The following is a 16,852-nucleotide window of genomic DNA, read 5'->3' as shown; positions in this document are numbered from 1 at the left end:
GTGTTCAGTGGATTATATTAAAACATGAACACTTACCACTCTGCGTCTTGGTCCGATCCTCTTCAGACGAAGAGGAGGAAATCAGCCGTTACAGAAACACCCACCAACCAAGGACCAAGCAGAGTGGTAAAGGACAGCAGCAGCGGCGGCAGAAGACACAGGATTCATGGACTTGGGAGGAGATTCTGGACGGCAAAGGACCCTGGACTCAGCCAGGGGAATATCGCCGTCCCAGGGCAGAGTTGGAGGCAGCGAAGGCAGATATGAGGAGGCAGCGCGGCGACGCGGTTGGAAACCCGAGAGTCAGCCCCAAAAATGTATTGGGCGGGGGCACACGGGGAGTGTGGCTAAGCCAGGTAGGAGACCTGAGCCAACTCCCCGTGCTTACCGTGGAGAGAGAGGGCGTCGTACTGGTCAGGCACCGTGTTATGCGGTGGAGCGCACGGTGTCCCCAGTACGCGTGCTTAGCCCGGTGCGATACATTCCAGCTCCTCGTATCGGCCGGGCTAGGTTGGGCATCGAGCCAGGTGCCATGAAGCCGGCTCAACGGATCTACATGGCGTACATGGCACCAGCCTTACGCATGGTGTCCCCGGTTCGCCAGCACAGCCCAGTGCGGGCTATTCCACCTCGCCGCACTGGCCGGGCTACGGGGAGCATTCAACCAGGTAAGGTTGGGCAGGCTCGGTGCTCAAGAGCTCCTGTACTCCTTCACGGTCCGGTATATCCGGTGCCACCTCCACGTACCAGTCCTCCGGTGGCAGCCCCCGCACCAGGCTGTTTCTCCATTTTCTCTCTACAGTTGCTCCCGCCTGTCCAGCGCTGCCAGAGCCTTCCTCTACTCCAGCGCAGCCAGAGTCTCCCGTCTGTCCTAAGCCGTCAAAGCCGCCCGTCTGCCCAGCGCCGTCTGAGCCGCCCGTCTGCCCAGCGCCGTCTGAGCCGCCCGTCTGCCCAGCGCCGTCTGAGCCGCCCGCCAGCCAGGAGCCGCCAGAGCCGCCCGCCGGCCAGGAGCCGCCCGCCAGCCAGGAGCCGCCCGCCAGTCAGGAGCCGCCAGAGCCGCCCGCCAGCCAGGAGCCGCCAGAGCCGCCCGCCAGCCAGGAGCCGCCCGCCAGTCAGGAGCCGCCAGAGCCGCCCGCCAGTCAGGAGCCGCCAGAGCCGCCCGCCAGTCAGGAGCCGCCCGCCAGTCAGGAGCTGCCAGAGCCGCCCGCCAGTCAGGAGCTACCAGAGCCGCCCGCCAGCCAGGACCTGCCAGCCAGCCAGGAGCTGCCAGCCAGCCAGGAGCTGCCAGAGCCGCCAGTCAGCCAGGACCTGCCAGAGCCGTCAGTCAGCCAGGAGCTGCCAGAGCCGCCAGCCAGCCAGGAGCTGCCAGAGCCGTCAGTCAGCCAGGAGCTGCCAGAGCTGCCTGTCACGCCGGCGATGCCGGAATTGCTCCTCAGTCCGGAGCTGCCCCTCAGTCCGGAGCTGCCCCTCAGTCCGGAACTGCCCCTCAGTCCGGAACTGCCCCTCAGTCCAGAGGTGCCTTTCAGTCCTATGAGCCCATTTATTGGGGTTACCAGGCCAAGGTCGGCGGCGAGGATCGCCGCTCGTAAGAGGCCACGGGGGCGGTTAAGGAGGCGGACAAAAACTATGATGAAGTGGGGTCCACGTCCCGCGCCAGAGCCGCCACCGCGGACAGACGCCCACCCAGACCCTCCCCTATAGGTTTAGGTTTTGCGGCCGGAGTCCGCACCTTTGGGAGGGGGGGGGGTACTGTCACGTTCTGACCTTTATTTTCCTTTGTTTTGTCTTTAGTTAGTATGGTCAGGGCGTGAGTTGGGGTGGGCAGTCTATGTTATGTGTTTCTATGTTTAGGTTTGTCAATTGGCCTGATATGGTTCTCAATCAGAGACAGGTGTTTTGCATTGTCTCTGATTGGGAACCATATTTAGGTTGCCTGTTTTCACTGTTGGTTTGTGGGTGTTTGTTTCCTGTGTCTGTGTTCATGCCACACGGGACTGTTTCGGTTAGGTTACTTTGTTATTTTGTATTTTTTGTCGTGTTCAGTGGATTATATTAAAACATGGACACTTACCACTCTGCGTCTTGGTCCGATCCCAGACGCAGAGGAGGAAATCAGCCGTTACAATTTGGGAAAAGTCAAGGGGTGTGAATACTTTCTGAAGGCATTGTATGTTTCCACTGGATATCATAAGGTGAATGCACCAATTTGTAAGTCGCTCTGGATAAGAGCGTCTGCTAAATGACTTAAATGTAAATGTAAATGTAATGTTAGCATGTCAACAGAATGGTACCCTGAGTATTACCTATGAGCTTTCGTTAACAAGTCTAACAGCTAAGGAGGCTAGAGTAAGAGCAACAAATATAAGTAAGACTAGCTGCTGCATGACCCCAGATAGGACAATAAACAAAACAAAAGTTAAAAACCTGTTTCTTGCTGGGGTAGAGTTTCAGCGAGAGTAGACACAGGAGAGGACACACACAGTACACATAGTACACACAGTACCTCTTCTCTGGCCTTGCCCCCGCTGGCTGCTGCTTTAGGCTGGAGCTGCACCACGGCTGCCAGCAGGGCAAATGCCTCGTTCTGGGCAAAGCTGATGTTAGCATTGTCATGGAGACCAAAGATCTCAGGTGTGTCGTTGATGGGCAGGCCACGGATGTACGCCAGGTAGCCCTGAGAGACAAGCAAAACGGATATTAGTGGTTGTTGGTTGGGAATTAACCAGTGTTTATTAATGCTAACTCAGACCAAACTAACCGTCTCATTCTCTGACCTTGATGTCGAGCTCAGTGTCGATCTGCCTGTAGACTCCGGAGGCGGAGTATGCGTAGTCGGCACCGAGCACAGCAGGACAGTAGAAGTCCTCCAACACGTTGAGGATGCAGCGGCGGTCCCAGTCATCGGTCACACGACCACCATAGTTGATCTCCCCCGCAGTGTACTTCAGAACCTGGACAGATCGAGTAGAGAACAACGGCACAATCAATCACTGACAGAACGCAGGCACATACACACACCAGAAAAAAAGGACACACTGAAACATAAAAAATACATAATCTTGCTAGAAGTAGGGTAGGAAATGAGAGGAGATAAAAGATAAAGAAGGAAAGGGGAGATGAAAAGAGAAATACTAAAGGAAAAGCTAGAAGAGAAGGAAGCTAGAAAAGAGAGAGAGAGAAAGAGAGAGAGTGTGTGTGTGTGTGTGTGTGTGTGTGTGTGTGTGTGTGTGTGTGTGTGTGTGTGTGTGTGTGTGTGTGTGTGTGTGTGTGTGTGTGTGTGTGTGTGTGTCTTCCCCACCTTGTAGGGGATGTCCTGGTACTCGTCCAGGAACATCTTGAGCTGGCTGATACAGATGCGCAGGTCACCATCAGTGAACTCATATGGGATGTTGAACCCCAGTGGGCCGAACTTTCTGCGCTCAATGGCATTACCGTGGAACAGACACAGAGATAGGAGCAGGGACTTAAGCTCTGCAGCCTGGAGAGGAGAGGAGGAACAGGGGACAACGTTAGACGAGGGGTCTGGGTATGTAGTTTTCCACTTGAATTACACAATACAGTACACAGTATAGTATGGGAGTGAGAGGAGCCAGACCCTGGTGCAGGTAGTGATGAAGTCATCATTCAGGCTTAGGTAGGTCTTCAGCAGGTTGGCCTTGATGCCTCTGGGAGGCTCGATGGTCATCTTAGAGCCATTCTGCAGAATAGACACGGGGAACTTGTTGCTGGGCAGGCTGGTGAGCCACAGACGGAAATCCCGGTGTACCTAAAGAGGAGTGAATAGGGTGTTGGCAGGTTTAAGAGTGACAAAGGTTTCTACATCTCGCTTTACTGTATAGCTTCAGTTGTGTGTTTGTGTGGATGTGTATTCTTCTAGGTGAGCCCACCTTATCTGTGTCAATGTTCTCAATGAGTCTCTCCATGGAGGGCATCCAGCTGGGTGCCAGGTGACAATTCTGGAAGAAGACCCACTTGCCCCTCTCCATGGCACTGTGCATCATGGCCTCAGCCCAGGGACCCTGACACACAACCACAACAGACAGGACCAGTTGCACAGAGGTCTCAAGATGATACCAACATGACAGTGAAATACTGTAGATATCACAAGGCTTAGGTTCAAACATCATGACTTTGAGCCTGGGCTTGATTCTGTCTGTCTCAGTTATTTCTCAGACTGGCTTGCACTCATGGTGATGGTGAATGTAGCACGTCTTTAGAAGGGGATACATACAGGACACAGAGTCCTAGTCCTCTAGCTAGAAATAGACTGGTAATTATCACTGAGGTGGGGAGACTAAGCTTTTCTTAGCATGACAAATGAGAGTGACCTCATTGGGAGGACTAATTTCCAGTGGGATGTCTCGTGGGTGGGAGGAGTGAGTTTTCCCAGGCATTCCCCAGGCCATACTGACCTGCCCCTGGCCCAGGGAGATGGCACTCATCTTCTTGGAGAACTTCATGACGTCAGCAAACTTGTAGAGGTCAGCGGCAGGGTCGGTTCCGGGAGATAGGACGAAGATGAGCGGCGTGGAGGGGGACGACTCCTTAAATACAACAGACAGATCTGATGCCTGAGGGAGAAATGGAAGGAAGGAGGGATGGAAGGAAGGAGGGAGGTAGGGAGGTAGTAAGGAGAGAGAGGTACAGTACAGAACGAGGTATGAGAAACATCAAATAAACAATGAGGTGACCTACATTGGGAAAAACTCTGATGAGTTTATATTGTAAATATTTAAGCCAAATGGTTTTAGAATAAACCTGGTGGCAAAGTGTTTACACTGAGTTGGATACAAGGCAAAACAACATATACTAAAGATGGCATTGACAGTGGCACTGAGGTAAATGCAACTTAGGATGTCTTCACTACCCAGAAAGGCAAAAGTGCAGCACCTGTGGCTCTATAAAGCGCTGGCCCAGCTGAGCAGCAACAAAGTCCTGCAGGCCGTGAGTCATGCGGTCAGCTCTCAGGCAGCGCAATATCAACAGCTTCTGGAAAGAGTCCAGTTGGGTATTCCATTCCCCTGGGACCGGCTCCCTAGACACACACGCACACATCCATGGACACCAGTCAGCAGTCAGAGTAGGTGTAATTTGCAGTATCTATTGACACACTGCAAACTAGCATGTGTTGTGTCTACACTCTTAGAAAAAAAGGTGCTATCTAGAACCTAAAAGTGTTCTTAAACTGTCACCATAGGATGACCCTTTGAAGAACCCTTTATGGTTCCAGGTAGAACCCCTTTGGGTTCAATCTAGAACTCCTTTCAAAAGATGGTTCTACATGGAACTAAAAAGGGTTCTCCTATGGGGACAGCCAAACGAAGAAGCCTTTTGGAACCCTTTTCCTAAGAGTAAAGGGTTGGCAAGCACAATATCAGTGGCACGATAATCAGAAGTATCATGGCAAGTGAACAAAACATGAAGCGGACTACATTTCTTGGCTATAGTACACAATACTTTACATAGGACCATAAAGTTCAGTCTGCCTGTTGTTTTCTTTTTTGACATGGAAAATCAAGTATTGTGGTATTGCGATACGGGTATCAGGACAACCCTAGCTGTGGATATAAAATATGTAGCTTCTGTGTTTGTGAAGACCTGTTTGGCTCGCTGCTGTCAAATATCCTCTTGAAGGCCTTCATGTGTTTGGGGAAGCTGTCTGCCAGGCTGTTGAAGGTGGGCAAAGCGCTGAGGCCCAAGATGTCCTGCCAGGCACGCTCAGACAGCCACCTCACTGCAGGGTTGGACAGCTGCTGCTGGGGCATGCCCCCCGCCAGCAGGTACCGCCACTCAGACTGGCAGGTGGAACACAAACAGAGTATGAGCACAGATGCACTTTAAAAACAACAATACAGACCAAACACTAAACACCACCAGTTCCTCCTACCATATCGATCTTGTTCTCATTCATCATGATGCGAGCGCACAGCAGGAAGGCAAACATGAGCTTGTGCTTCTCAAACAGAGAGCGGCACACGTTGCTGTAGAGGCTGAAGGTGAAGAACTCATTGATGTTGATGATCCTCTGCTCCACCGTGTCTGGGGGGGACACACAGGGCCAACAAAATGGGAAAAGAGTTTATTAAGGGGGTTGGATATATTCATGCTACCTTTGGTGCTTAATGATACATGCTACATTGCTGTGATGTTAGCAGTTAAGCAGTTAAGCAGTTAGCAGTTAAGCATTCAGTTGTGAAAGGGTTGTCCTAAAATGCGTACAAATACAGTATGTGTGTGTCTACATTTATGTGGGTGAGTTCTCTTTACCTGCCCTCTCGGAGTTGGCAATGCCCGACATGAAGATGCCCAAAAACCACTCCAGGGAGTACTGGTACATGGGGTCCACGTTGGAAAGGTCCGATACGCAGAAGAAGAGGATCTGAGTACGCACAGCCACAGGGACATACTCCAGACGAGTGGCATCAATGTCCCGCTCTGTCTCCTCAGCCACCATCACTTTGGCCTGACAATGACATCAGCCTTTGTATAGTCATAGTGCCACATCAACGACTCAACAGTTGATTGAACAGTAACAGTATGTTCTTCGCATGTAAAAGCCTTATTTTGGGAAATCAAAAGGGGTCAAGTTGAAGTGTGGTGGTTACACTGCTCCCCATGTCTGACCTGGATCTCTCCGGCCTTGATCTTGGAGGCTCCCAGCACCCGTATGAGTTCCTCATCGTCCACAGGGTTTCCCTCTGAGGAGCTGAGGCGGAACAGGATCTGGTCTTCTATCTCCTTCAGCTCCTGCTTCATACGAGCGTTACTCACTATCAGCTGGTTCTTAGCCTCCTCCAGGTCAGGCCTCTCCTCAGCCACCACCCGACCCAGCAGCTGGTCCTCCAGACCACTACACACACACACACACACACACACACACACACACACACACACACACACACACACACACACACACACACACACACACACACACACACACACACACACACACACACACACACACACACACACACACACGCGCGTCAGGGTCAGAGGTCAACCGGCCAGGGAGTAGGGGCCAGTGTGAAGTGAAGTGAAGGTGGGTGAGCACAATACCTGGGGGACAGGGTGAAGTTGATGAGGGTAACCTTAGTGGAGATCTCAGGGGAGTAGTGTGGGTTGGGTAGCTTGGTGGTGATGTACATTTTGAAGTCATCGTGGTAGGGAATGACAGCGTCTCCAAGCTTCAGAACTGTGCTGCCCTGCTGCTTGAACGTCTGAGGGCGACAACAAGCAACAACTGCAATGAGTTGACTTTATTGTGTGTTGACTGAGTGTTGTATCGACGTGTTATGTGCCCTAGGTAAGGACCTGTCGCAGTAGGACGGGTTCTAGAGCAGGGTCTAGTTCCTCTCCGACGTTCTCCAGTAAGCAAGGCTTCCCGAAGCGAATGGCATTTTCCAGACTACGCAGGAAGTCCCGGTCACTCAGCTTCATTACGTCCAATCCATTGTCACGCTCCTGAGAGGAAGAATGAAGCAGGGTTCAACCATCATGTCTAACCAACAGCTTCTGCATATACATAGGAAATATATGACCATATCCCCTTTTAAATACAGGTGTCTCCTTACATACAGATGCTGAAATAAAACAACATTTACTTACACAATGTAAAGCAGGACATTTTGGTTCTCTCTATTTTCTAAAGATACTATCTAAAGCTGTGCAGTAATGGTTGTGGATAATGAGAGTATTAGCTCTATGGCTCCCTCTGTGGACTACGTTTGGAATCAGACCAGTACACAGGAATCACTGAACATTCTCACCATGTTTTTGACCCACTTGTTGGCCTGTCCCTGTGGGTCGATGAAAAGAGCCCAGCGCTGAGAGTACTGTGTTATCACACCATTTTCCACCGACAGGTTATCCTTAGGCAGCCCTGTGATCTATACACACACACACACACACACACACACACACACACACACACACACACACACACACACACACACACACACACACACACACACACACACACACACACACACACACACACACACACACACACACACACACACACACACACACAATGGGATATTGGGAGTATTTTACATTGCTATATTATTTGACACCACGGGTCAGTCTGATATAGGATATTATGTTGTATCTGTGCTAGTAGTGTTGTGAGGGGTTCTAACCTGCCAGGAGCGGATCTTGACCTTGTCCCCTAGAGTGCTGATGAGGTTGGGCTCCTCTGTGTGGGGCACCCCCTGCTCTTTAAAGCCACGCAGCCACTCATCTGCCATGGAGGCCCGGTACTCTCCCTGTCAAGGTCATATACAGACAGCTCACCAAATCAACACAATGGTCATCCATGGGTCATTCTCTCCACAAAATACCTAAAAGCACTACTTACTGTGACAAAACTCTGACTAATACCACAGCACAACACATACATGTAACAGTAGCACAACAACAGAGCAGCACTCACAGTAAAGGGTCCCAGGTAGGCCACATATCCTGCTGCTAGCAGCACGTCTCCTGACACGTTATTAACCATGTACTCCAGGTGCTGCACGGTCTCCTTCCAACGCACCTTCTCATCCGCTAGCCCTCCAATCAGCTGGAGAGACACACACAACACTCATAACATCAGCACCCACAGACACAGTAGACAACACTGAGTTATGTCTGATGTAAATAAATATGGCATTGCAGAAATTACATTGGAAGAGGGGGAAAAAACTTGTGTAAAATGAAAAGAACAAAGTGACAGAGTAACAGTCAATAGTAGGGTTGCAAAGTGGAGAATATTACTGGTAATTTTGGAAATGTACCAGTAAACTCACATCATTTTTTTTTAACTTCCAAGGATTTTAGGTCATTTTAATAACATATAAAATATATAAAATATGATATTTCTAATGTGGAAAATAGAATCATAAAGCTGTGAAACATTATACTAAGTATAACCCATCAACAAATTGAATACGTTGCTGTTTCTACATGGAATATCCTTTATATTTTTACAAGTTATTATTTTATTTAAAGAGTGACTTTCAAAACAACTTCTCGTTTTGAAAATGGCCTATGTGGCATCGATATGAGTCAGAAACATTTACTCTAGTGTAAAAATGTACTACAAAGTGTAAATAGGATAATTCAGTCTTGTCCAAAATGGAGATTTGCGAGATGATAGGAAAAAAAATGGATGTCACGGAATGAAGGGTACCGTAACAGTATTCCATGGGTTGGGTTTATTTTAATGGCCATGGTCAATTTGGTTTGACATTCGATATCCCTATGGGGCAAGTTATGGACCATTAGTAAATTACACAATGTACATTGTACAATATTTTAAAAAGGTCAATAGCTCCAAATTTCAATGAATTAAAAATCCTAATCAACGTAAATTGTAGAAATTAATATACAAATATTGAAAATTTACATTGTGTAATTTATTGATGGTTCCTAACTATCCCCAGAGATAGGCTATCCAAAGTCAAACCAATTTTGCCACAGTCGCACACCAGCCGAATGAATCTAATTGGCAAAAATAATTTGGCTAACTCTTCCCACCTGCGAACACACACAACAGACACCGACATCAAACCACACCTCGAAACCAACTCACGTTTGAATTCAGTCATGGCCAAATCAGGAAGCATCAGGAAGCATTTCTTAATAAACCAAACGAGGCCAAATCAGGAAGTGGAGTCGCCTTGAAGTACTGTTTGTCAACATATCTTTGTTGCAAATGTTGCAGGGCCAAACTGATGGCAGTTGTGAAACAAGTCAATAGTTGGAAGAGTTAATTGCAATTACATTAGAAGTCATTTTATGTTTTTTTATTAATTATGCTATTTTGCAGTGCTTTGAGCCGGATCACTGTTTGAAATGTAAAGATTCAAATAAAAGTGGTCAGAGTTCATTTGAGTTGCCTCCTCTGTAATTCTGCTGCCCCCTAAAAAAAAGTAAATGTGAAAATGTTTTTTTTTAGCCCGTGCCTGATATTCTAGAATTGATTCTGGTTTGGCCGGCCGGTTTATGGTTTGCGCAACATTGTAACCTAGAGATCAATAGCTTATTTTTCTTTAAATAGCCTAGCTGTGGATTGTGTGTAGCTCAATCACAAGGCATCGCCTTCAGTCGGTAAAGTGTGGCAAATCTGTCAGTGAACAGCAAACAGCCAAAACAGGCCTTTCGCAATATTTCAAATACAATCGTGGGAAAACACAGGTTTTAATGCAAATGGCTCCTGCTGAAAAGAGAAGACTCTAATGTGTCTGATGTGTCCAACATATTTTATCAACTTCCAAATTGGCCTATTGAGTGAACAGCATTTTTTTTTTTTAAGTAAAACGAGCGAGATAGGCTTTTGGCACGAGCGCATCGGCCATCGCCAGTGAGTGAGCTGTGCATCATTGGGTGAGTCAGTTTTTTAGAACTATAATTTCCAAATATTCTACACACCTTGGCCTAGGATATTCATGGATTCAAGACAAGGTTGTTCTCAGTTAGTCCATGTAAAAGGCATCTGTCATTTCAATCATTTTTGCAGTATTAAAAAAAGATTCTGCTTAAGTCGGCAGCCATGTAAAATGGCATAGAATTGCATGAAATTGCCTAATTTTTCCCATGTGTGCAACCTCTGCAAGTGCCTCTACCTACTCTACTGCTCTATGCCACCACACAAATATGATGATATGCATGCAATGTTTTATTATAAAGGCGATTCTTTTAATGTGTACCTCAGAGCTCTTCAGGTCACCCTCCTCTTGTGCTAACTTTTTAGCACTGCTACTTTCTCTTGAACCATATGTTCTATCTACCAGAAAACCATGGACAACATGGACACAGATATAAAGGGGGGGAGAAAAATAAATAAATATATATATACAGTTGAAGTCGGAAGTTTAAATACACTTAGGTTGGAGTCATTAAAACTCGTTTTTCAACCACTCCACAAATTTATTGTTAACAAACTATAGTTTTGGCAAGTCGGTTAGGACATCTACTTTGTGCATGACACAAGTAATTTTTCCAAAAATTGTTTACAGACAGATTATTTCACGTATAATTCACTGTTATCACAATTCCAGTGGGTCAGAAGTTTACATACACTAAGTTGACTGCGCCTTTTAACAGCTTGGAAAATTCCAGAAAATGATGTCATGGCTTATTGACATCATTTCAGTCAATTGGAGGTGTACCTGTGGATGTATTTCAAGGCCTACCTTCAAGCTTAGTGCCTCTTAGCTTGACATCATGGGAAAATCAAAAGAAATCAGCCAAGAAAGAAAATAAATTGTCTGGTTCATCCTTGGGATCAATTTCAAACACCTGATGGTACCACGTTCATTTGTACAAACAATGGTACGCAAGTATAAACACCATGGGACCACGCAGTCGTCATACCGCTCAGGAAGGAGACGCGTTCTGTCTCCTAGAGATGAATGAAAAGTGCAAATCAATCCCAGAACAACAGTAAAGGACCTTGTGAAGATGCTGGAGGAAACAGGTACAAAAGTATCTATAGCCACAGTAAAACGAGTCCTATAACGACATAACCTGAAAGGCCGCTCAGCAAAGAAGAAGCCACTGCTCCAAAACCACCATAAAAAGGCCAGATTACGGTTTGCAACTGCACATGGGGACAAAGATCGTACTTTTTGGAGAAATGTCCTCTGGTCTGATGAAACAAAAATAGAACTGTTTGGCCATAATGACCATCGTTATATTTGGAGGAAAAAGGGGGAGGCTTGCAAGCCGAAGAACACCATCCCAACCGTGAAGAACGGGGGTGGCAGCATCATGCTGTGGGGGTGCTTTGCTGCAGGAGGGACTGGTGCACTTCAGAAAATAGATGGCATCATGAGGTTGGAAAATTTTGTGGACATATTGAAGCAACATCTCAAGACATCAGTCAGGAAGTTAAAGCTTGGTTGCAAATGAGTCTTCCAAATGGACAATGACCCCAAGCACGCTTCCAAAGTTGAGGCAAAATGGCTTAAGGACAACAAAGTCAAGGTATTAGAGTGGCCATCACAAAGCCCTGACCTCGATTCTATAGAAAATGTGTGGGCTGAACTGAAAAAGCGTGTGCGAGCAAGCAGCCCTACAAACCTGACTCAGTTACACCAGCTCTGTCAGGAGGAATGGGCCAAAATTCACCCAATTAATTGTGGGAAACTTGTGGAAGGCTACCCGAAATGTTTGACCCAAGTTAAACAATTTAAAGGCAATGCTACCAAATATTAATTGAGTGTATGTAAACTTCTGACCCACTGGGAATGTGATGAAAGAAATAAAATCTGAAATAAATCATTCTCTCTACTATTATTTCACATTCTTAAAATAAAGTGGTGATCCTAACTGACCTAAGACAGGGAATTTTTACTCGGATTAAATGTCAGGAATTGTGAAAAAAGTTTAGATGTATTTGGCTAAGATGTATGTAAATGTCCAACTTCAACTGTATATTAATCAAGTTTAAATTACCAAAACTTACACAGATTACCAAAATGACCCGTTAATAACCCAGATTTTTTTTAAATCTGGTAATTTTGTATAAAATCTTTGCAACCCAAGTCAACTGTGTATGGTCTGGCCTCTATATCCTTTTAGATTTGTCCTGCACCTGCCAAGCCAGTGCAAATATGTGTGTTGTTATCAGTGAGCTTTCAATCAATTAAATGTATTTATAAAGCCCTTTTTACATCAGCAGATGTCACAAAGTGCTATACAGAAACCCAGCCTAAAACCCCAAACAGCAAGCAATGCAGAAGCTTTGTCCCCGTCTCTCTCTCTCTGACCTTGTCTGCGCGGACCAGGCGGTTCTCACACAGCTGGCACTTGTTGTCCAGCTCGTCCCTCTTGGCCAGACAGTCGTGGTACTTGGCCTGCAGCGTTGCGATGCCCTCTTCCACCTGTGCCAGCTTCTCATTGGCATCGTCCAGGATGAGCTGGGTCACAGCCAGGTCCTCCTGGGCCTCCTGCAGAGCTTTCTGCGTGAGCACACACACACACACACACACACAGGAAGGAAAGATACACACATCAACACTCACACAAATAGTGCATATACAGATGCAATAGTCTTGTTGTACAAGAGAGGGCAGCATTTAAAGCAAATATATTCATACCCTTTTAGGCTCCACACCCTTGGCCACAAAGTGGTACACGTGCATGGCTCGCACCCATTGGCAGATGGAGGTGCAGGCCTTGGACACCTTGGCAATGTTGGCTGGCTGGAACTCTTCATTATCAATGTAGGGTTGCACTAATTTGATCACGGAGTCTGGGATATTTTCCTACAGAGGAGATCAGTGCCAAAATGATTCCAGTCAAAAAGCTCCCTTTAAACTGAAAGAAAGTAAAAAGCTTTGTTTGGGATAACGTGTCAGGACACTGACATACTTTGTCAAATTTGAAGAGGCCCTCTAGGAACTTCCCGGGGTCCTGCAGAAGGCTCTTGCCAGGCTCCCAGTAGTCGTCCACCTTGGTGCCTGGCTTCTCTCCGGCCACCTTCTTAGGCTTGACGGACCTCATGATGCAAACAGCCTCTATCACCAGTTTCACCCCATGGGGCGGGCGCTGCATGGCCCTCACCTGGAGAGACCCAGACCCAGTCATACAGTACAGAGCAATCTAGGAAAACAACAAGCCAAAAGTACAAGTACAACCATTACTGGGCAAAATAATGTCACCTCAACAACGTCGTTCTTGTTGAGAGACTTGAGGCTGGTGAGGGCGGCGTCTAGAGCTGGCAGCGCTTCATCCAGGTCTTTCTGGGCGTCTTCAGCGATGGCCCCGGCCACACATGCTTTCTGTGAGGCTTTGGCTTCCTCTGCCTGCACCGCCGTACGGGTCTCCTCTGCAACCACAGTGTCTACCTGTCAACACACACACACACACACACACACACACACACACACACACACACACACACACACACACACACACACACACACACACACACACACACACACACACACACACACACACACACACACACACACACACAAAGATTAACGTGCATAACACATGTGCTATATAAAGGATACAGCATATGCAGGCGTTTGAAGAGCCTAATGAGGTTTCCTGGTCTAAGTTACCTTGATCTTCTCCATGGTGAATACTGTGTCTTTGGAAGCTTCCTCCAGCAGAGGCCTCATCATCTCCAGCTCCTCCTGCATCTTACTCACATCCTCTGCTGTCCTCAATAGCTATAGACACACAAAGACACACAGTAAAATCACACGGTTAAACGCAGTCCCATATGAACACAGACACACATTTAAAGCAACATACAAAATACATTTGAAGCAAAAGACACAGAAGAGAAGACTATCTCTTAGATACAAAAATTGTGGCATTGAGGGTCCCTCCTCTCACCTTGTCCAGGCCAGTCTTCATGCGCTGCCGGGCACTGTGCAGCTCCTGTTTCTTGCGGCCGATGAGAGAGGAGAAGATTGCGAGTAGCTCCAGATAGCTCTTGGGCGTGACATAGTTATATCTGGACAGCTCAGCCAGGTACTGTGCACATTTCCTGGCTACCATCTGGTGGATCTCCACACACATCATAATCTAGACAGGGACACAAAAGTGGTGAGGGGAGGCTGGCAGGAGACAAGAACACAAACAAACACTCTCTCTTTCTCCTCACCAGGCCTTTCATTGCAGTGGGGCTGGCTTCCAGCTCTGGCAGCTCGTAGAGGAAGGAGGCAGCCACAGACTGGAGGGCCTCCTCTGGCCAGGCACTGAACCAGTCTATAGTGCAGCAGGTCACCAGAGACGGGAACTGTCTGAGCCGCGCACGGAACACCTCCCCTATAGGACTAGACATGGGGAGAGGAGGAAAAGAGGCAAGGAGGAGGGGCGTGGTGAGGAACGGAGAGGTGGAGAGAAGATAGGTAAGGACAGGAGAGTGAGGGAAGAGATGGAAGTGAGTTAAAAAAAAAGGGGGTGGAGAGAGGTAAAGAGAAATTAGTAGAGGTTCAAGTCATTAGCTGATCTCTTTACTGTACCTTTCAGATGCTGTGAGTGAGCAGTTTAGTTCAAGTTTTATTGTCACATGCACAAGAACAGTGGAATGCTTACCATGCGAGCTCTTCCCAACAGTGCAGTAGTATAACTAATACAAATATAACTATAAATAATAAAGAAAACATGACAAATATCAAATAAGAGAGGAAGCTATACACAGGGTCAGTGCCAGTACCAAAATGTACAATGTGCAGGGATACTGGAGAATATGAAGTAGATATGTACAGTACCAGTCAAAAGTTTGGACTACTCATCGATGGGTTCGTCTTTATTTTTTTTACTATTTTCTACATTGTAGAATAATAGTGAAGACATCAAAATGATGAAATAACACATATAGAATCATGTTGTAACCAAAAAACTCTTAAATCAAAATATATATTATATTTGAGATTCTTCAAAGTAGCCACCCTTTGCCTTGATGACAGCTTTGCACACTCTTGGCAGTCTCTCAACCAGCTTCACCTGGAATGCTTTTCCAACAGTCTTGAAGGAGTTCCCACATATGCTGAGCACTTGTTGGCTGCTTCTCCTTCACTCTGCTGTCCAACTCATCCCAAACCATTTCAATTGGTTTAATGTTGGGTGATTGTGGTCAAATATCCCTTACACAGCCTGGAGGTGTGTTGGGTCATTGTCCTGTTGAAAAACAAATGATAGTCCCACTAAGCCCAAACCAGCTGGAATGGCGTATCGCTGCAGAATGCTGTGGTAGCCATGCTGGTAAAGTGTGCCTTGAATAAAATTTAAAAAAATCACAGACAGTGTCAGCAGCAAAGCACCCCCATACCATCACACCTCCTCCTCCATGCTTCACGGTGGGAACCACACACACAGAGTTTGGAACCAAAAATCTCAAATTTAGACTCATCAGACCAAAGGACAGATTTCCACTGGTCTAATGTCCATTGCTTGTCTTTCTTGGCCAATAAAGTATTGTCTTCTTATTGGTGTCCTTTAGTAGCGGTTTCTTTGCAGCAATTCGACCATGAAGGCCTGTTTCACACAGTCTCCTCTGAACAGTTGATGTTGAGATGTGTCTGTTACTTGAACTCTGTGAAGCATTTATTTGGGCTGCAATTTCTGTGGCTGGTAACTCTAATGAACTTATCCTCTGCAGCAGAGGTAACTCTGGGTCTTTCTTTCATGTGCCGGTCCTCATGAGAGCTAGTTTCATCATAGTGCTTGGTGGTTTTTATGGCTGCACTTGAAGAAACGTATTGACTGACCTTCATGTCTTAAAGTAATGATGGACTGTTGTTTCTCTTTGCATATTTGAGCAGTTCTTGTGTACCACCCTTACCTTGTCACAACACAACTGATTGGCTCAAACTTTTAACAAAGCACACCTGTTAATTGAAATGCATTCCAGGTGAGTGCAAAGCTTTCATCAAGGTAAAGGGTGGCTACTTTGAAGAATCTCAAATATAAAATATATTTCGATTTATTTAACACTTTTTTGGTTACTACATGATTCCATATCTGTTATTTCATAGTTTTTAATGTCTTAGAAAATAGTAGAAAATAGTAAAAATAAAGAAAAACCATGGACTGAGTAGGTGTGTCCAAACTTTTGACTGGCACTGTACATGAAGGCGGAGATTAGGAGAAAGTGACCGGTAGAAGGATTAATAATAGTAAACAGTATGGCAGCAGCAAAAGTGGTGGGTGGGTGTGTGCATGGTGGTGAGTGTGTGACGGAGTGTGTGAGGGAGTGTGTGTGCAACAGTGACAGTGTAGGCGTGATAGGCAGATATACAGTGCATTCGGAAAGTATTCAGACTCCTTGACTTTTTCCACATTTTGTTACGTTACAGCCTTATTCTAAAATTGATCAAATAAAATACAATTCCGCATCAATCTA

General features: G+C 46.6%; 1 protein-coding gene across 1 annotated transcript in view; it reads right to left on the bottom strand.

The window, feature by feature from the left end:
* dnah1 (dynein, axonemal, heavy chain 1) overlaps window positions 1-16,852 on the bottom strand; it is a 56,865-nt gene that overhangs the window by 9,463 nt on the left and 30,550 nt on the right. The window contains exons 49-71 of the mRNA XM_071344527.1: window positions 14,609-14,780; window positions 14,338-14,529; window positions 14,058-14,168; window positions 13,650-13,835; window positions 13,360-13,551; window positions 13,086-13,253; window positions 12,756-12,947; window positions 8,432-8,563; window positions 8,139-8,264; window positions 7,767-7,886; window positions 7,312-7,461; window positions 7,057-7,217; window positions 6,625-6,850; window positions 6,268-6,463; window positions 5,888-6,039; window positions 5,599-5,795; window positions 4,891-5,035; window positions 4,413-4,571; window positions 3,888-4,019; window positions 3,596-3,766; window positions 3,299-3,478; window positions 2,775-2,951; window positions 2,504-2,674 (exon numbers count right to left, since the gene is read on the bottom strand). Of these exons, the coding sequence (XP_071200628.1) occupies window positions 2,504-2,674; window positions 2,775-2,951; window positions 3,299-3,478; window positions 3,596-3,766; window positions 3,888-4,019; window positions 4,413-4,571; window positions 4,891-5,035; window positions 5,599-5,795; window positions 5,888-6,039; window positions 6,268-6,463; window positions 6,625-6,850; window positions 7,057-7,217; window positions 7,312-7,461; window positions 7,767-7,886; window positions 8,139-8,264; window positions 8,432-8,563; window positions 12,756-12,947; window positions 13,086-13,253; window positions 13,360-13,551; window positions 13,650-13,835; window positions 14,058-14,168; window positions 14,338-14,529; window positions 14,609-14,780 (3,808 nt within the window). The remainder of the gene's footprint in view (window positions 1-2,503; window positions 2,675-2,774; window positions 2,952-3,298; window positions 3,479-3,595; window positions 3,767-3,887; window positions 4,020-4,412; window positions 4,572-4,890; window positions 5,036-5,598; window positions 5,796-5,887; window positions 6,040-6,267; window positions 6,464-6,624; window positions 6,851-7,056; window positions 7,218-7,311; window positions 7,462-7,766; window positions 7,887-8,138; window positions 8,265-8,431; window positions 8,564-12,755; window positions 12,948-13,085; window positions 13,254-13,359; window positions 13,552-13,649; window positions 13,836-14,057; window positions 14,169-14,337; window positions 14,530-14,608; window positions 14,781-16,852) is intronic.

Source organism: Salvelinus alpinus, chromosome 2 (assembly GCF_045679555.1).
Source record: "Salvelinus alpinus chromosome 2, SLU_Salpinus.1, whole genome shotgun sequence".
Taxonomy (NCBI): Eukaryota; Metazoa; Chordata; class Actinopteri; order Salmoniformes; family Salmonidae; genus Salvelinus; species Salvelinus alpinus.
The sequence above is the reverse complement of the archived record's forward strand: the minus strand, read 5'-3'. Positions and strand labels throughout refer to the sequence as shown.